Genomic DNA, 20,899 nt, shown 5'->3' with positions numbered 1-20,899 from the left:
CTGGAGAATTTGGAAATTTTTCCCTGTTCGAGTTGAGGTAGGGTTTTGGGATGACCTTATCCAATCCCTTTGATTGTTAGTGAGGACACTGAGGCAGTAAGGAACACATCACAGGCATTTAAAGAAAATGAATGAACAATGGATCCAATAATTCTGATTTTATAGTATTTAGGGTGCCAAAGCCATAATAAAGACTACACTTACTGGATTTCAGAACTTATATATTCTTAAGCCCTTGAATCTTAGTAATAAGATTCTTAGCATTTACACAATAAAATTTTCTTAGTCAAGGGAATCCCAGGTGGCATGAGGTAAGGGACTTGCTTCTTTCTTACAGTTGCTCTTTCAGTATGCCTAAAGCATCTTATGATGAACTCAGCTGCATAGAAAAAGAAATTCCAAAATAACAGTAGATTAAGCAAGATGAATTTATTTCACTCTCAAAAGGAGTCTGGACCAGACCAATTCAGGGCTGGTATGGGGACTTCTGTATCTTCCTATCTTTCTTTGTCACTATCCTAGCACATGGCTCTCATAATGGTTCAGGATGGATTTTGGAGGTCCAGTCATCCCAACCATGTTTCAGATAGCTGGTAAGAGGAGGGAGAGAAGAGCAAAGATATATGTCCTCTAAGTTGAATTGCTTCCCTTTAAGAATTAATTCCCAAACTCCCGTTTGACATGTGTTACACAGTCACATGGCCACATTCTTTCCACAAAAGAAGCTGAAAAATGTAGTCTTTTAGCTGGGCATGCTACAGCTCTGAATAAAGCAGGAAGAAGGAGAGATAGATAAAGGTTAGGCAGGTAGCCATCTCTCCAGTATGCTTTTAGAGGGCAATATTACTCTTCACTGGGACTCTCTGTCCTAAAGATCAGCCTCTCCAAGATCAGATCAGAATGGAACCACAAAACTTATCATGTTGGTCCCCTGGCAGCACCCCTCTCCATTTAAGGCAGTTTTTCTTCTCTACTCAGACCCCTCAACCATTCTGAAAGCCTTCAGTTGAGGAAATGTTTGGGTGACACTTCCAAAGCTGAACCTTTGTGCTTTCTTTCCAGGTGCTCAATATACTATCAAGTGATAGTTATTCCTTGTTTGAAGCTGCCTTCTTTTGTCCCTTGCCAGCCACCATCCCGATCCTAATGGCTGTTTGTGCAGTGTATGCCTTTTTCATTCTGGGGCCCACAGCTCTCATCGGGATATCTGTGTACATCATATTCATCCCCATCCAGGTAATGGCAGGTCTTTGCAACTATAAACTGTTGTATGCTTGTATTGTGCACACATGTTCTCACTCAATTGGATAGAAGGCTTTATTTCCAGGGTGTGGACCTGAAGCCTGTGTCCCCACTTTGTGCCTACAGATGTGCTTTCTTTTGTTGGCATATTGTATTTTTTTTAAGAACTTGAATTTGAATGTGCTGGGGGAAGGAGGCATGGCTTTCAGTTTGTCATAGTCTCCAGCACTCTCTTTGCATACTAGCAATTCCTGTGTTTATATCACTTTCCTGATCCCCAGTGGTGTCCCCTGGTCCACATCAGCTACCACAACTCAAGGCAAGGATGACTGAGAATCTCAGTCCAGTTTCCCTTAGAACTTTCCCTGGCACTTATACTCCAATCTCTGGATTTTTAGGCCAACTGCAACTCAGCAATTCTCTCTGAACACTTTGTACCTTGATTTCAGATGTTTATGGCTAAGCTCAATTCAGCTTTTCGAAGATCAGCAATTTCAGTGACAGACAAGCGAGTTCAGACAATGAATGAGTTTCTGACTTGCATCAAGCTGATTAAAATGTATGCCTGGGAGAAATCTTTTACCAATACCATTCAAGGTAGGATGCACAGGTCTTGAAGAACCACTTACCCTGTAGAATGTACTCTTCTAAGGGGTTCTTAAGGTTCTGGGGGCCAGGAATTCCAGAAGGGGGGATGTGGGGCCCCTCTAAGCTCCTTTTCAGGCTTTTTAAGGGATTACAAAGATTTTAATAGACCCAGGCATCTGTTCTGGTGAGCCCAAGGACGTAGCAGGTGAATGACATATGGTTTAGCCTTTAAAAAGGCATGTGGATGCTGATACTGACCAGTTACCTTTTACAAAAATAATACACTAAAACATTATGAAGAGAGGAAGAGCTACCTCAAGCTATTTCCTCAACTTAGAAGATGTCTACACACACACACACATATACTCACACTTACATATATAGCTCCTTGCTTGCAGCAACTTCATCATGATTGAATGACCTCCTGACTCGATATTCTTTGCACAGATAAGAGGATACATATATAGCTTTTTTTAAAAAGATGATATTAAAACCATTTCAATCAAATATAAATGCAAATCTAATTGCAGGGACATTTACATAATTGCTGACATAGACTCAGGTGGTTGGCCGGTTAATGATCTGAACCACTGTTACAATTGACTCTCTGGATCTACAATTACACTTTTAGACCAGCATGTAATTGGGCCTGAAGCTGTATATCCGTGTTTTAAGGAGTGGCTTTAGAAAACTTGCTTCTGAGCTTGCCAAAGGAAGTGTCGCAGGTTGGGATGCTTGCAGCCCTATGCGACCTTCCTTGAAGACCCAGACACACTTCCTCACACATTAAACTCACTTTAGTACAATGATTTGATTCCATTTGATTCCATTTGACTTCGTTCAATTTAATTTGACTCAATTTAACCTGAGTCCGTTTAATTCAATAAATATTCACGAACTTCCTACTATGTACAAGGTCATGGGAGATGCACAAAAGGATTAGAAAGAGTCCCTGCTTTTAAGATTATGGGAGTTTGAGCTAACTACGCTCAATAATAGCTATAAGTTTGTTGGCTCTACCTTTAGACTATATCTGGAATCTGTCTGCTTCTCTTCATTCCACTGTCACTCTAGTGCAAACCAATATTCTCTCCCTTCTGGACTATGGAAAGAAGTTTTAGATGCAACACTTTCTTTTCTCCTTCCCCCTGAAATCCATTATGTTCTCAGAAGCCAGTGTGACCTTTTAAAAATGTCAATCAGATCCTGCCCTTCCCTGCTAAAAATATTTAGTGGCTTCTTATTACACTTAGATTATTCCAATTTAGGACTTTTGATTTAAATCAAATTCCTTTAAATGGCCTATTAGATCCAATGTGATCTGGCCCCTGATGACCTCTATGAGCTCATCACATCTTATCCTAACCCTTGATAACTCGTGTGAGCCCTGTGAACCTCCTGTCTATCTTCATTCATGCCTCATGATCTTTGCAGTTACTGTTTCCTCTGCCTGAAATGCTCTCTTGATGGATGTTCATGTTGACTTTGTCCCTTCTCTCGATGTCACTGATCAAAGATACCTTCTTGACCACAGTCCTAAGCAAGTCCATTCCCTACCAGTTCCTTTAATTCACTTTACCCTGTTCATTTATTTCATATCACCCAACAAATTTGTAATGATAGAATTTGTTTATTTCTTTATTGTCTGTCTCCCTACTGAAAGAGAGCTAAAACCCTGTTTACTCCTATACTTTCCAACACCAAGCACAGCACCTGTCCTACAGTAGACATCAGGTTAAAATTTGTTGAATTAGCATGGATTAACTATAGGTTAAAATCGGGAAAATGCCATAAGGGAAATGGAGAGAAGCTCCAGGGGGTGAAGGGGTGACCATATCAGGTTGGAGAGATCAGGAAAAGTGTCATGGTGGAAGTGGCATTTTAGAAAGGCCTTGAAGAATAGCAAGGATTCAGACACAAACAGAGGTGGGGAAGACCCCCAGTAGGAGCAAAGGCCTAGAGAAGGATATGCAAGGGTGTGCTTGGGGAAAAGGAGGTGGCTGTGTATTCTAGAGGCAAAGGGCATATGGACACCAGAGTTTTGGATTGCAGTAGAACTGGTTTCCAACTCTGCCTTGACTACTTAAAAGGCAAGTTACTTAACCTGCTATGACTTTCCTGTCCTGCCAGAGAGCATAATAATAGCCTCTTTTTTTCACATGGTGATGAGCGTGATCTATGAGAACACTGTGCAGTGTTCAGAAGAGCACTCAGCAAGAATGGCAATGGTGCCATGTTGCTAGTGTGAAAGGGTTTTTGCAGAAGAGTCTGGAATTAGAGTAAAGAACTTTAAACACCAGGAGAAGGAGGCTCGAATTTAATTTGTGAGCAGTGCAGAGGCATGGACCCCAACTGGACTTATGAAAGGGAGAAATGCTCTTGGGCTTTTGTAGATGTTCCTGGGATACAGGACAGGAGCCCCAATCTGGCAGCCTTCAGGCTGGCACATGTGCTTTTTATTTAAAACTTTCAATTAGTTCCCAACATTTATAGGTGGAAACGTGTCCCACAAAATTCCAGATCCCAGACTTGAGAACAGTTGAAGATCTGGTGACCCTGGATGCTCTGCACTGAGAGGTGGCTGCCCCTTTCACTGAGGCATGTGGTCCCCATTTTGCCACATTCCACACCCTCCTTCTGGTCTTACTCTCTGTCCACTCCCTTCATTTACATTACTTGCCTGGCGTCTGTAGGCATCCAAGTGTATGAATCCTGACACAGATTCAGGACTGCAAGAGACCTCAGAAACCATCCAATATGGCAGCTGACAGACACTAAGCTTCCAGTTTGTTCCCAGAGCTTTCTGTGCTTACTCTAATTTAAACTTCACTACCAGAGTCCTTAACACTCACTTGCAGGAGGATCAGGCAAAGGTAAATACATTTCTTCTCCTTCTTTTTTTTAAAGTTTATTTATTTATTTGAGAGAGAGAGAGAGAGAGAGAGAGAGAGAGAGAAGAGAGAAGGAGAAGAGAAAGAGATAGCACTAGTGGGGAGGGGCAAAGAGAGAAGGAGAGAGAGAATCCCAAGCAGGCTCCACGCTGTCAGCAGAGTTTGACATAGGACTCAAGCCCACAAACCGTGAGATCATGTTTTGAGCCCAAATCAAGAGTCGGATGCTTAACTGACTGAGCCACCCAGGTGCCCCAAGGATAGATGCATTTCTTAGTGCCGCAAAATAAGTCCATCATGGACCATTTTCTATTTACAGATATAAGGAAGAGGGAAAGGAAATTACTGGAAAAAGCTGGATTTGTTCAAAGTGGAAACTCAGCCCTGGCCTCCATTGAATCTACCATAGCCATTGTATTGACATTCACCTGCCACATCCTCTTGAGACGCAGGCTCACCGCCCCAGTGGTAAGAACCATTTCTAGAGCTGGCCTCCTTCACATTCCAACACTGGACAGTGCCAGCTGGGAAGCTCCTCCTTGCCTTTGCCCAGCACTGGCATCAGAATACTCAATCACAGAAGGGCCAGAATTCTACCATGACTTTTAAAAACAAGTGCTTGGACTGACAAGGAGCCCAGGAGAGCCTAACAGTGACTCTCATCCAGTCTAAGTGCAGGGGCAGTAGTTAATATTGGAACACAATTTTACATTTGGAAAACAAAACTGAAATCAAATGATCACTGGGCTATTTTATTCATAATTATTCATACATATTACAATAAGGAAACTTTGTGGGAATTTTCTGGGTGGGAGCAGTCATAGGTACTGGGAGACATAGTGTGGTGTTAGGGTCAGAATTCCCCTTGTTTAAATCCCAACTCTGCTACTATGACAGAGGGCAATTCATTCAACCTCTCTTGCTTGGTTTTATTATCTGTAAATGGGGTTATAATAGTCCCTGTGGTTGTGAGGACTGAAGGAGCTCTTTTATGTAAGGCACGTGGAACAGCGCCTGGTACATTGTAAATGCCATGTAAGTGTTTGTTGTTCTTATTAGCCTGATGCTCACCCAGCCCAGGATAATTTGGGCTGAAAGCCTCAGAGGGAGAGTTAGGATAAATGTGAGATACTCAGGTTTTTTATAAGGGGGTCTGTGCATTCAAAGGTAAAGAAACTGGGCTAGATGGGAAACAGCCCCTGGCTGAAATAAACAAACAGCTGAGATATTAAATCCAGTGTCTGAAGGGTAAGTGAATGGATGAAAGTCAATAAAAACAAGACAAAAAAAGAACAAAACCCAGAGAGAATGAAATAAGCAAGTGTGCTCACAGAGCAATAGTTGCACCAAAAATCATGGATCTTGAGGGGAAGGGGGATGTTTGAGAAGGCAAATGCTTTTGCTAGGGCATCTGTTGTGAGGCTGTCAGTCCTGTTACTGCCCTGTTTTTCTTTGTGAGGTGCTTTTATTTTTTCAGGTTCTTTACACAGAGTTTAGTCACACACTCCGGGGCTTGAATTCAGTCACGAACCCAAAGCTAGAATAAATGGCAATGACATAACAAAGTCTCAACAGAATGCTTCTCAATTATTGTGACTATGTTCTATGATCCCAAACAGAAACAATTCTTTCCTCAGGAATGCACTGAAGAAAATTTAAAACCAAACTGATTGCACATGGTTAATATTTTCAAAAATTATGATTTAGAAGAAATCTAGAGGAGGAACAAGATTCCCCTGAATGCAAGGCTCATACTTCTTCAAATTCAGAAGAATTTGAGGCCTCACCTCCTCTGTCAGGGCCACATCAGTAGGAGGTCAGCCCCCCAGGTGCTGGCTCACATCAGGCAACCTGAGTGTTCTGTCGACCAAGGCCTGGGTTTTCTGAGCCAAGATAGTACTCTGGGACTTGGGGGAGCTGAGTTCTCTTTGGGGATGGGTTTGGGACCAGATGTGATGAAGGGAGCATTATTCATTGTCCCCTTACAGAACTAATGAGGATTAGTTGAAGCCCAGGGCTCTGTCCATGGGGCCCATTCAGCAGCAGGCAGGATCACTCTGTATTTGTTGATGGAAGTTGTGTTATTAATTTCTTAAATGGGTGGTTAGGGAGAAGCTGCTAATTACAAGTCAGGCAGATGAGAAGATGAAATCTTGGAGATGAGATCATGCACCCCTGGGGCACCAATGGAGCGAGGAAACTTGTCTTCATTGAGGCTGTATGATGTTAACCACCTACCAGGCAGGACTCAGTGAGAAAGGCCCCAGTGAAGAGGGAAGATGGTTTTTGGGAATACCAGTTGAACAGAGATTTTTACACTTGTCCCAAGTGTGTGGGGAGGCAGGGTGTTGAGGCCAGACCTCGGGGGTGGGAGAGTCAGAGGTCACTCTCCAGTAGCTAGCATGGACCAAGCAGGTCCTTCCAAGAAATTTCTTCCTTCATTCCTGGGGCTAAATATGGTATGGAAAAGGAGGCTCTAGCTCTGAAGGGTCAGAGGACCCTGAAGCAACTGGGGAAAGAGGATAATTTAGGACAATCCATGGGGTTTTGAGTGAAAAGTCTAGGCCAAGTAAGGACGTGGATGGAAAATTCTAGACATTCAGTTAGAGACCTTACTCAGACATTATCACGTTATATTCTCTGGACTTACAGAGGCAAGGGTATAAATCTCCCACCGTTTTGATGAAATTCCAAAGCAAAATAGATTAAGATGTTGCTATCCCTACTTTTCTAGACCATGATTTGGGAGTCATGAAATGAAAAAAATGTTCCAGTCAGAATTCCAATTATGCCACCGTTTCTCATCTCAGCAATTATAATTCCCATGGATAGAATGGTTCAGAGCCAACACCTCATCCTAAACCTTCTACCTCTCTTTTGTTCTTTAGGCATTTAGTGTGATTGCCATGTTTAATGTAATGAAGTTTTCAATTGCAATCTTGCCTTTCTCGGTCAAAGCAATGGCCGAAGCCAATGTCTCTCTGAGGAGAATGAAGGTATAACTAATGCTGGGTGAGTAGGGAAGAGAGATCTTGTTTTTGGGGTGGGAAAATTCTCAGATATGGGAAAGCTGTGTCAACCCATTGGAGGGCTGGGTCATTGGTTTGGAGAACATTGGGATAAGGCCCTGCATTCAGAGTTGGATCAATAAATGTGCATCAAGGAGGTACAAGCAAAACTTTATAAGGTGGTCTGCCCTTTTATTAAAAATGAAACAGAGTCTCCATGCATGGAGATGATGTTCCTGATCCCCTACTCTTTTTCCAAGTCATAAATCTTAAGTTGTTCCAGGAGTAGGGTTGAGTTTGCAATGAGCTATTCCCCACCCCTTTACCTACCTGGTTTGCCCTATGATGCATGTGGTGATGGTAATGATGAAGAGGGTAGTGGGACACCACAGTTATGCACTCAGTTGCTTTATTCATTCATTCATCCATTCATTCACTCATTCATTCATCAGAGATGTACTGTGTGCTTCCTATATTTAAGGTATTGTAGGAAATGCAAATAAAAGGAAGAGAGAGTTTTTACTCTCAAGAGCCTCCAGTCTCGTGTAGAACCAGGTATCCCAGTCATTGCTATACACAGTAAGGAAATGTAACATGCAAGAAGGCATAAAGTGGTTTTGAAGTTCAGGCAAGGGAAGGAAAAGGAGGAGGGTGTTTCAGAGAACAGCATGTTTAGACATGTGTGAATTAATTGAATGATTTTATTCACTCAGGCCAGCATTCTGGAAGTCACCTTAGGCATCAGAGATGCTTGTATCCCTTACTATTCACATTCAACTAATCAAGGGCCCTTTTGAGTCACCTCCTGCTCACTGTGTTTCCTCAATTTTAAGAGGCACTGTTTGTAAGATTGAGTTGTAAAGTGGTATTATCAAGTCATCACTTTCTGAACAAAACCCAAGAATGAACATCATCATATTAGCTGTATATATTATGATATCAGAAAACTTAGACTAGAGAAACAATGCTATTTCTTGACTCCTCAACTTCTTTGTCCCTGCTGCCATCACTGAATTATCACGGTGACTTATGAACCAATTTCCCTTTTCTGTTGTTGTTCTTCTTAAATCCTCATTGCACTCAGCCCCCAGAGAGCTGTTGAAATTTTGGCCTGACCACTGATATTCACCTGCTTGAAACCCTTGAGTCCTTGTTCCCTCCAGGACTGAACCTGAGCCTTCCATCAGCAGGTCCTCAGTTATGTCTCCACCTGATTTCCTATCCCCTTCCTACCTTGAGCTCTATGGTAATCCTGAATTGCTTGTTTCATGTCCTCACCCTAATAAACCATGCTGTTGAATGTTTCCTTGCCTTTGCTAATGCCATACCTTTTGTTATAAGGCTCTCATCTCCTCTTCTTTTCCTCATTTTTTCCTGTCAGCACCTGTACAGACTCAGCTCAGGCACCAATACATAGACTTCAGGATGGGGAGCCAAGTGTCCCTTCTTTGGCAGTTACAGTGTTTTGTTCTTGTCACATTTCACTGAAATTATTGTGTATGTTCCCATCTTCCCCTAGGCTGTAATGTATTTAAGGACAAGAATCATGCCTTATTCATAATTTCATTTCTTATGTTTACCACAGAATTTGGCACAGGGTAGACACTTGGCAAATGTTTTGTTGAACTGAGCTGAGTGGTTACTAAGAAGAAGGCATGGCAGAGGCTGAGCATGTGACCTTGGTTTAATAAGCATTAATGCCAGGCAATGAAGCCACCACCCAAAGACTAGAAAAAGCTGATTACCTTGGGAATGAGGAAAAAATGTAGCTGAGATCAGCATTCTCCAATGTGGGTGACCCACATAGACTTTGTGGATAAAGAGGCATCTGTCCTAGATAGCATGAGCTAGTACACTATTTCTGCTGCAGCTTCTCCTAGGGGAATATCTTCCCTAAATATCCTAAGTAGAATTGCCAAGATTATGGTTTTGGGTCATTAGAAGATATATTGGGATGATTCTTGTAAATGCATAATGTCTGCCCAGTTAATTTTGTCTCTTTAATCTTAGAAAATTCTCATAGATAAAAACCCCCCATCTTACATCACCCAACCAGAAGACCCAGATACTGTCTTGCTTTTAGCAAATGCCACCTTGACATGGGATCAAGAAACCAGCAGAAAAAGTGATCCAAAGAAAGTGCAGAACCAGAAAAAGTGTTTTCTTAAGAAACAGAGGCTAGAGACATACAGTGTGAGATCATCAGCCCAGGAAGTTGCTGGCCCAGAGGAGCAAAGTGGTAGCCCCACATCGGTTCTGCACAATATAAGCTTTGTGGTGAGAAAGGTGGGTATGTGTTCTATAGGTATGCCTTCTATCTTTCCTCCTTGTATCACACAACTATACTTTATCAAGACCTAACATGATTTGTTTGAGCTGGAGGTGGTGTGGGGATGTCTCTAGACTGTTTTCTTTCCCCAATTTTAAACTTAAAAATTTTTTAAAATGTTTATTTATATTTGAGAGAGAGAGAGAGCAGGGGAGGGGCAGAGAGAGATGGAGACAGAATCTGAAGCAGGCTTCAGTCTCTGAGCTGTCAGCACATAGCCCAGTGCAGAGCTCAAATTCATAAGCTGTGAGATCATGACCTGAGCCAAAGTTGGATGCGTAACCAACTGAGCCTCCCAGGCACCCCTCCCAATTTTAAAACTATGTACATGGGTAATGGAGACATTCTCTTCAAGCTGACAAAACATGGTAGTTGTAACGGTACTGATATTTAAACTCCAAAGGAGCCAGTTGCAATTTTGAATGGACAATCTATTTCAGGTGGCTAGGCTCAAATTGACTATCTTTTGTAAATCTTTTTGGATTTGTTCTTAATTTCACATTGGAGTACTATGATAGATAATAACTGACAATTATGAATACTTATTATTTACCAGGTATACAACTAACTCATTTAACCACCCCAATAACCCTAAGAGGTAGGTACTATATCTATTCCCACTTTATGATTGAGAAAACTGACACAAAGGGAGGTTAAATAAATCACCCAAGTTCATACTGCTAGCAAGTGGCAGAAGACAGCTTCACATTCAGGGCACCTGGCCCCAGAGTCTGTGCTCTTAAGCACCATGCTTGTTAAAAGCAAATAAGATCAACAAGCAACCCAGCAAAGGAAGCCAGCCAGAGTCCGTTGGCTGCTCCCCTCAAGAATGGGGAATAGAGTCTTTAGACAAGGCTCTACATTTAGGGAATGTTTGGCTTCTCCTGCATGTGATTCTCTTGCACTGGGAACTCAGCAGCAGTGCTCCTGGGATGGCAGTGTTTGCCGATTTTGCTGCCGAGGGCTCAACATTAATTCTGTGCCTAGTATTTTAATTTCCCATCTTGTTGACTCACCCTTTCTGGTGTGAGCACTATGGAAGGAGAGGTTCCTACTTATTATGCAACGCTAAGCTCAATAGCTGGTGTAGAGTAGTATTCAGTTGGCTAGGTGTAATTGATCTAGGTTCTCTGTTAAGTCCTACTGGGTGCAGCCCACTTTGCTTTCTCATGCCCTTCCCCCTGCTTATGATGTGCAGCACCTGGATTGTTCCAACCAGGCCTTTGGAATTGCTCCAGAGTGGCTTCAGTGAACTACTCTTGTGTTTTAAAGAAGCTGCCTTTTAGCCCCCTAGTGGCATTCCTTCTCATTATGTCAATGACTCTTGCTTGGGCTTGTGCATCAAGGACATGGTCAATGTTTTCTGAAACAAGTTGAAGACAGTGGGAGCAACACAGTGTTGTGTGGATTAAGGTTATGCCTCCAGAACCTGATGTACCTGGTGTCCAGTCCCAGCCACTTGCCAGCTGTGTGACCTTGAGTATATTGCCTAACCTCTTGGAGCCTCTCTTCCTTTATGGGCTCAATGGATATTTTAAAAATAGCACCACTTCACAAGGTCAGTGTGAGGACTGAAAGAGATACTGTACAAAAATGCTAAGCCCATAGTAAGTCTCAACTTATGTTAGCTATTGTTGCCTTTTTCCTCTCACAGCCAAAAATCCAGCTTAAGTGTTGCCCTTAAATATTCTAAATTCAGAGCACCCATGTTTTTTCCAAATTTAGTTCTAGGATTCCATTGGACTATAGCCTCCTTGAGGTCAGGGTGTGTATCTGTCTTGTTCACAGGTTGTGACCTTATACCAAGGCAAATGCCTGGCATGCATTAGGCACCCAAAGGTGTTTTGTGAATGGACAGATGAATAATCAGAAACCCAGGGGCTGCAAGTCTCATGGGTTTTCTCCTGAAGACAAGGTTGAATCTAGAAGGCTAGAGACCTGGCCCCAGGTGGTGGATAGAATTCAAAAGAGAGTCAAATGCCTAGAATCTGGATCCAGACCCATGATCTCTTTGTCCCAAACTCTTTGTAATGCACCAATTCCTTAAAGACCTTTTAGTGGAATTAAAATGGATCAGCTTTGGGACACTTGGGACACTTGGTTGGCTCAGTCAGCTGAGCATCCAACTTTGGCTCAGGTCATGATCTTGCGGTTTGTGAGTTCAAGCCCCAAGCCCCACATCGGGCTTGCTGCTGTCAGCCTGTCAGCGGAAAGCCCACTTGGGATCCTCTGTCCCCCTCTCTCTGCCCTTTCCTTGCTTGTGCTCTCCCAAAGATAAATATAAATGGATCAGCTTCACTTATCTGCAGCATCAATGATAATGTGGACTGCATAAGGCAGGGATCACATCTGTCTTGATCACTACTTTATCCTCAGTGCCTAGCATGATGCCTGCTGTTCCATAAAGTCTTGTCAAAGAAATTCATGATGACAGGAAGCTATCTCATGTGCTGAAGGTGGCAGACAGGCGATGGGAAAGGAGCTGTATCTGGCTCCATCATGGGCATCTTTGCTCTAAGAGATCACGGAGAGCAGGTCTTAATGAGAATGTTCTTAGTTGTTCCATCTGCAGCACTGCAGTATTTGCTTGAACACAAGAGTGGGCACATGTCCGCCAAAAGTCTCCACATGGATTCTTGCTCTGCCTGCCCTGGTTTCCCTCCAGAGATCTACATGGTTTACTACTTCACCTCCTTCAGGTCTACTAAAATGTCACCTGTAGCAAATACTGTAAGTGACCCATCTGTGTGTCCTGGCCACCTTCCAACTGCCAAATCTGTATCTATGCCAGAGAGCCCTCCCCATCATCCAAAAAGCACCAGGACATTGACAGCCAGGGGAGCAGCTCTCAAACACTGTTGGCTATTTATACTTTACTCCCTCAGCCGTTGGAGTGGGAGGGATAGAACCACTCTAAGTTTCCCAGAATTTGTTAGCAGGATTGAACTTCATTTGCCTCCCATGGGAGCTAACATAATTGTACACCCTTGATGGGTCACCTTCCCCCTCCCATGACACCTAGCAAACGAACTACCTTAATTCAAATCTTTGATTCAGGGTCTGTTTCTGGGAGAACTCAAGCCAAGACATTTACCTTTCTAGTAACGTTCCCCCCATCCTCATCTCCTCCCTACCTCCTCCCTACTTTATGAGTTTCCATGGCAGGTACCTGACATACTCCATATTTTACTTACTTATTTGGTTGACTACTGGTCCCCTCAACTAAAACATAAGCTTCATGAGGGCAGACCGAAATGGTTGTCTGTCATATTCATTACTCTGTTGTGCTGTTGCTACTGTCCAGAACAGCACCTGGCACTTACAATGATTTGTGGCAGAATTAATAAATCTGCAGCTGTAGAATAATCCATGAACCCAAAGTGTTGGAATAGAATAACTGCTTAGCAATTTCAGGTTATGCTTCAGTGTGGTGGAAGGATACTTTAAATTATTTTTTAATGTTTATTCTTGAGAGACAGAGACAGAGACACAGAGAGTAGGCTGGGGGAGGAGCAGAGAGAGAAAGGGAGACACAGAATCCAAAGTAGGCTCCAGGCTCTAAGCTGTCAGCACAGAGCCTGACGCAGGGCTCGAACTCACAAACCACAAGATCATGACCTTAGCTGAAGTTGGATGCTCAACCTACTGAGCCACCCAAGTGGAGGATACTTTAAAAATTACTTTTGGGGATCATCACAAGATGGCGGCGTAGGAGGACGCGGGGCTCACAGCGCGTCCTGCCGATCACTTAGATTCCACCTACACCTGCCTAAAGAAACCAGAAAACCGCCAGAGGATTAGCAGAAGGGAGTCTCCGGAGTCAAGCGCAGACTAGAGGCCCACGGAAGAGGGTAGGAAGGGCGGTGAGGCGGTGCGCGCTCCACGGACTGGCGGGAGGGAGCCGGGGCGGAGGGGCGGCTCGCCGGCCAAGCAGAGCCCCCGAGTCTGGCTGGCAAAAGTGGAGGGGCCGGACGGACTGTGTTCCGACAGCAAGCGCGACTTAGCGTCTGGGAGGTCATAAGTTAACAGCTCTGCTCGGAAAGCGGGAAGGCTGGAGGACAAAGGGAGGGAGAGCTGCTGAGCCCCCGGACGGCAGAGCACAGCTTGGCGGGGAACAAAGGCGCCAGCGCCATCTCCCCCGCCCATCCCCCAGCCAAAATCCCAAAGGGAACCAGTTCCTGCCAGGGAACTTGCTCGCTCCGCGCAAACACCCAACTCTGTGCTTCTGCGGAGCCAAACCTCCGGCAGTGGATCTGACTCCCTCCCGCTGCCACAGGGCTCCTCCTGAAGTGGATCACCTAAGGAGAAGCGAGCTAAGCCTGCCCCTCCAGCCCCCGTGCACCTTGCCCACCCACCCCAGCTAATACGCCAGATCCCCAGCAACACAAGCCTGGCAGTGTGCAAGTAGCCCAGATGGGACACGCCACCCCACAGTGAATCCCGCCCCTAGGAGAGGGGAAGAGAAGGCACACACCAGTCTGACTGTGGCCCCAGCAGTGGGCTGGGGGCAGACATCGGGTCGGACTGCGGCCCCGCCCACTAACTCCAGTTATACACCACAGCACAGGGGAAGTGCACTGCAGGTCCTCACCACGCCAGGGACTCTCCAAAATGACCAAACGGAAGAATTCCCCTCAGAAGAATCTCCAGGAAATAACAACAGCTAATGAACTGATCAAAAAGGATTTAAATAATATAACAGAAAGTGAATTTAGAATAATAGTCATAAAATTAATCGCTGGGCTTGAAAACAGTATACAGGACAGCAGAGAATCTCTTGCCACAAAGATCGAGGGACTAAGGAACAGTCACGAGGAGTTGAAAAACGCTTTAAACGAATTGCAAAACAAAATGGAATCCACGATGGCTCGGCTTGAAGAGGCAGAGGAGAGAATAGGTGAACTAGAAGATAAAGTTATGGAGAAAGAGGAAGCTGAAAGAAAGAGAGATAAAAAAATCCAGGAGTATGAGGGGAAAATTAGAGAACTAAGTGATACACTAAAAAAAAATAATATACGCATAATTGGTATCCCAGAGGAGGAAGGGTGCTGAAGGGGTACTTGAACAAATTATAGCTGAGAACTTCCCTGAACTGGGGAAGGAAAAAGGCATTGAAATCCAAGAGGCACAGAGAACTCCCTTCAGACGTAACTTGAATCGATCTTCTGCACGACATATCATAGTGAAACTGGCAAAATACAAGGATAAAGAGAAAATTCTGAAAGCAGCAAGGGATAAACGTGCCCTCACATATAAAGGGAGACCTATAAGACTCGTGACTGATCTCTCCTTTGAAACTTGGCAGGCCAGAAAGGCTTGGCACGATATCTACAGTGTGCTAAACAGAAAAAATATGCAGCCGAGAATCCTTTATCCAGCAAGTCTGTCATTTAGAATAGAAGGAGAGATAAAGGTCTTCCCAAACAAACAAAAACTGAAGGAATTTGTCACCACGAAACCAGCCCTACAAGAGATCCTAAGGGGGATCCTGTGAGACAAAGTACCAGAGACATCACTACAAGCATAAAACATACAGACATCACAATGACTCTAAACCCATATCTTTCTATAATAACACTGAATGTAAATGGATTAAATGCGCCAACCAAAAGACATAGGGTATCAGAATGGATAAAAAAACAAGACCCATCTATTTGCTGTCTACAAGAGACTCATTTTAGATCTGAGGACACCTTTAGATTGAGAGTGAGGGGATGGAGAACTATTTATCATGCTCCTGGAAGCCAAAAGAAAGCTGGAGTAGCCATACTTCTATCAGACAAACTAGACTTTAAATTAAAGGCTGTAACAAGAGATGAAGAAGGGCATTATATAATAATCACAGGGTCTATCCACCAGGAAGAGCTAACTATTATAAATGTCTATGCGCCAAATACCCGAGCCCCCAGATATATAAAACAATTACTCATAAACATAAGCAACCTTATTGATAAGAATGTGGTCATTGCAGGGGACTTTAACACCCCACTTACAGAAATGGATAGATCATCTAGACACACAGTCAATAAAGAAACAAGGGCCCTGAATGATACATTGGATCAGATGGACTTGACAGATATATTTAGAACTCTGCATCCCAAAGCAACAGAATATACTTTCTTCTCGAGTGCACATGGAACATTCTCCAAGATAGATCATATACTGGGTCACAAAACAGCCCTTCATAAGTTTACAAGAATTGAAATTATACCATGCATACTTTCAGACCACAATGCTATGAAGCTTGAAATCAACCACAGGAAAAAGTCTGGAAAACCTCCAAAAGCATGGAGGTTAAAGAACACCCTACTAACGAATGAGTGGGTCAACCAGGCAATTAGAGAAGAAATTAAAACATATATGGAAACAAACGAAAATGAAAATACAACAATCCAAACGCTTTGGGATGCAGCGAAGGCAGTCGTGAGAGGAAAATACATTGCAATCCAGGCCTATCTCAAGAAACAAGAAAAATCCCAAATACAAAATCTAACAGCACACCTAAAGGAAATAGAAGCAGAACAGCAAAGGCAGCCTAAACCCAGCAGAAGAAGAGAAATCATAAAGATCAGAGCAGAAATAAACAATATAGAATCTAAAAAAACTGTAGAGCAGATCAACGAAACCAAGAGTTGGTTTTTTGAAAAAATAAACAAAATTGACAAACCTCTAGCCAGGCTTCTCAAAAAGAAAAGGGAGATGACCCAAATAGATAAAATCATGAATGAAAATGGAATGATTACAACCAATCCCTCAGAGATACAAACAATTATCAGGGAATACTATGAAAAATTATATGCCAGCAAATTGGACAACCTGGAAGAAATGGACAAATTTCTAAACACCCACACTCTTCCAAAACTCAATCAGGAGGAAATAGAAAGCTTGAACAGACCCATAACCAGCGAAGAAATTGAATCGGTTATCAAGAATCTCCCAACAAATAAGAGTCCAGGACCAGATGGCTTCCCAGGGGAGTTCTACCAGACATTTAAAGCAGAGATAATACCTATCCTTCTCAAGCTATTCCAAGAAATAGAAAGGGAAGGAAAACTTCCAGACTCATTCTATGAAGCCAGTATTACTTTGATTCCTAAACCAGACAGAGACCCAGTAAAAAAAGAGAACTACAGGCCAATATCCCTGATGAATATGGATGCAAAAATTCTTAATAAGATGCTAGCAAATCGAATTCAACAGCATATAAAAAGAATTATTCACCATGATCAAGTGGGATTCATTCCTGGGATGCAGGGCTGGTTCAACATTCGCAAATCGATCAACGTGATACATCACATTAACAAAAAAAAAAGAGAAGAACCATATGATCCTGTCAATCGATGCAGAAAAGGCCTTTGACAAAATCCAGCACCCTTTCTTAATAAAAACCCTTGAGAAAGTCGGGATAGAAGGAACATACTTAAAGATCATAAAGGCCATTTATGAAAAGCCCACAGCTAACATCATCCTCAACGGGGAAAAACTGAGAGCTTTTTCCCTGAGATCAGGAACACGACAGGGATGCCCACTGTCACCGCTGCTGTTTAATATAGTGCTGGAAGTTCTAGCATCAGCAATCAGACAACAGAAGGAAATCAAAGGCATCCAAATTGGCAAAGATGAAGTCAAGCTTTCGCTTTTTGCAGATGACATGATATTATACATGGAAAATCCGATAGACTCCACCAAAAGTCTGCTAGAACTGATACATGAATTCAGCAAAGTTGCAGGATACAAAATCAATGTGCAGAAATCAGTTGCATTCTTATACACTAACAATGAAGCAACAGAAAGACAAATGAAGAAACTGATCCCATTCACAATTGCACCAAGAAGCATAAAATACCTAGGAATAAATCTAACCAAAGATGTAAAAGATCTGTATGCTGAAAACTATAGAAAGCTTATGCAGGTAATTGAAGAAGATATAAAGAGATGGAAAGACATTCCCTGCTCATGGATTGGAAGAATAAATATTGTCAAAATGTCAATACTACCCAAAGCTATCTACACATTCAATGCAATCCCAATCAAAATTGCACCAGCATTCTTCTCGAAACTAGAACAAGCAATCCTAAAATTCATATGGAACCACAAAAGGCCCCGAATAGCCAAAGTAATTTTGAAGAAGAAGACCAAAGCAGGAGGCATCACAATCCCAGACTTTAGCCTCTACTACAAAGCTGTCATCATCAAGACAGCATGGTATTGGCATAAAAACAGACACATAGACCAATGGAATAGAATAGAAACCCCAGAACTAGACCCACAAACGTATGGCCAACTCATCTTTGACAAAGCAGGAAAGAACATCCAATGGAAAAAAGACAGTCTCTTTAACAAATGGTGCTGGGAGAACTGGACAGCAACATGCAGAAGGTTGAAACTAGACCACTTTCTCACACCATTCACAAAAATAAACTCAAAATGGATAAAGGACCTGAATGTGAGACAGGAAACCATCAAAACCTTAGAGGAGAAAGCAGGAAAAGACCTCTCTGACCTCAGCCGTAGCAATCTCTTACTCGGCACATCCCCAAAGGCAAGGGAATTAAAAGCAAAAGTGAATTACTGGGACCTTATGAAGATAAAAAGCTTCTGCACAGCAAAGGAAACAACCAACAAAACTAAAAGGCAACCAACGGAATGGGAAAAGATATTTGCAAAGGACACATCGGACAAAGGGCTAGTATCCAAAATCTATAAAGAGCTCATCAAACTCCACACCCGAAAAACAAATAACCCAGTGAAGAAATGGGCAGAAAACATGAATAGACACTTCTCTAAAGAAGACATCCGGATGGCCAACAGGCACATGAAAAGATGTTCAACGTCGCTCCTTATCAGGGAAATACAAATCAAAACCACACTCAGATATAACCTCACGCCAGTCAGAGTGGCCAAAATGAAGAAATCAGGAGACTATAGATGCTGGAGAGGATGTGGAGAAACAGGAACCCTCTTGCACTGTTGGTGGGAATGCAAATTGGTGCAGCCGCTCTGGAAAGCAGTGTGGAGGTTCCTCAGAAAATTAAAAATAGACCTACCTTATGACCCAGCAATAGCACTGCTAGGAATTTATCCAAGGGATACAGGAGTACTGATGCATAGGGGCACCTGTACCCCAATGTTTATAGCGGCACTCTCAACAATAGCCAAATTATGGAAAGAGCCTAAATGTCCATCAACTGATGAATGGATAAAGAAATTGTGGTTTATATACACAATGGAATACTACGTGGCAATGAGAAAAAATGAAATATGGCCTTTTGTAGCAACATGGATGGAACTGGAGAGTGTGATGCTAAGTGAGATAAGCCATACAGAGAAAGACAGATACCATATGGTTTCACTCTTATGTGGATCCTGAGAAACATAACAGAAACCCATGGGGGAGGGGAAGGAAAAAGAAAAAAAAAAAAAAAAAAAGAGGTTAGAGTGGGAGAGAGCCAAAGCATTAGAGACTGTTAAAAACTGAGAACAAACTGAGGGTTGATGGGGGGTGGGAGGGAGGGCAGGGTGGGAGGGAGGGCAGGGTGGGTGATGGGTATTGAGGAGGGCACCTTTTGGGATGAGCACTGGGTGTTGTATGGAAGCCAATTTGACAGTAAATTTCATATATTAAAAAAATAAATAAATAAATAAATAAAAAAAATAAATAAAAAAAAAATTACTTTTGAAAAGCATTCAACTCTCTGTACTTCAAAGGCTACCAATGTCCCTCCGGGTTGTGCAGCCTTTAAGTTCTATTAGATTTGCTTTCCTGGAGTGTAAGCATGGGACAATACTCCTGTAAAGTCCTGTGTGTCCCAGACCAGCACAAGGCTGTTTTGCATCAGTGCTTGTATGTGATTTCTAGAAGTCCTCTGGGCACTCTGCTGTGCTGTGCCAAGGAGAACACTTAAGACGTAGGTTCCTGTATTGTCCAGGCTGTATATTGGGTTTGGGGTGTGAGACTGTAACTGCCACCTTTTAGAGCCAACAGTGACCCTTTGGCCAGCAGAGTTTGGGGGCAACACTTTCATACCAAGACCCTCTAAAAACTGGGGAAATGACTGTGTCTTTTTTTTTCTGTTTCTCTGATAGGGGAAGATCTTGGGAATATGTGGGAATGTTGGAAGTGGAAAGAGCTCCCTCATTGCAGCTCTCCTAGGACAGGTAAACTGTGAAGACAGAACATTGACATGACACTGAAATGTCAGGTTCCCTACCTGCCGTGTTTGGGATCCTCTGAGAACAGTGGACCCAGTGGCTGGGCTCAGCTGCACTGGACACTGTGAAGACAGTTGATAGTGATTTTCAGGGGGTTAATGTTCTCATTGGCTCCATGCCTCTTGTCCATGTATGGCTGAGCTTTTCATACACTCTTGGGTTTGTCTCCTAAGGACCTGTGTTAAACACTGACTGCTTCCTTGCCTAGAACACCACCTTTGTCAAAGGAAGAGGAAAGTCATTAAATCCATGTTTTTTCCCATGACTTGGGCCATCCTGATTAGAAAGGCCAGTAAGTCAACTTGGTAGGGAAGGACCAAGAAACCTAAGACTCACCATGACTCTAGGTCTGTTTTTCCCTTTGTCCATATCCATATCCCCAGTGTCTGCCCACAGCAGCAGCTCAGTCAAGCCTTCTTTGATGGAGTGGCTGAATGCATGCATCAACTAACACAGCAATGTGCCCTCAACTTCTCTGCAGACCTCATGGTAGGAACAGGGAGGAGCCCAGGGGTCTTGTCCTTTGTCTGCTACTTCTAGCTGTGTGACCCCAGCAAAATGCCAGGCCATTTATTGTATTCACAAGGCTCTAAATTGATATAGTTTCTCATCCCAAATGAATGAATATT

The 20,899-nt window shown here is 43.0% G+C and overlaps 1 protein-coding gene across 1 annotated transcript in view; it reads left to right on the top strand.

Annotated features, from left to right (window-relative positions):
• Positions 1–20,899, top strand: part of LOC109270976 (ATP-binding cassette sub-family C member 12) — a 180,974-nt gene that overhangs the window by 113,403 nt on the left and 46,672 nt on the right. The window contains exons 6-11 of the mRNA XM_019456023.2: positions 1,063–1,236; positions 1,692–1,839; positions 5,041–5,189; positions 7,610–7,717; positions 9,740–10,015; positions 20,145–20,216. Of these exons, the coding sequence (XP_019311568.2) occupies positions 1,063–1,236; positions 1,692–1,839; positions 5,041–5,189; positions 7,610–7,717; positions 9,740–10,015; positions 20,145–20,216 (927 nt within the window). The remainder of the gene's footprint in view (positions 1–1,062; positions 1,237–1,691; positions 1,840–5,040; positions 5,190–7,609; positions 7,718–9,739; positions 10,016–20,144; positions 20,217–20,899) is intronic.

This window comes from Panthera pardus, unplaced genomic scaffold (genome assembly GCF_024362965.1).
Source record: "Panthera pardus isolate Hobbes unplaced genomic scaffold, ASM2436296v1 HiC_scaffold_18, whole genome shotgun sequence".
In the NCBI taxonomy this organism is placed as follows: Eukaryota; Metazoa; Chordata; class Mammalia; order Carnivora; family Felidae; genus Panthera; species Panthera pardus.
Note: the sequence above shows the minus strand (reverse complement) of the source record. Positions and strands in the feature narration are given on the sequence as shown.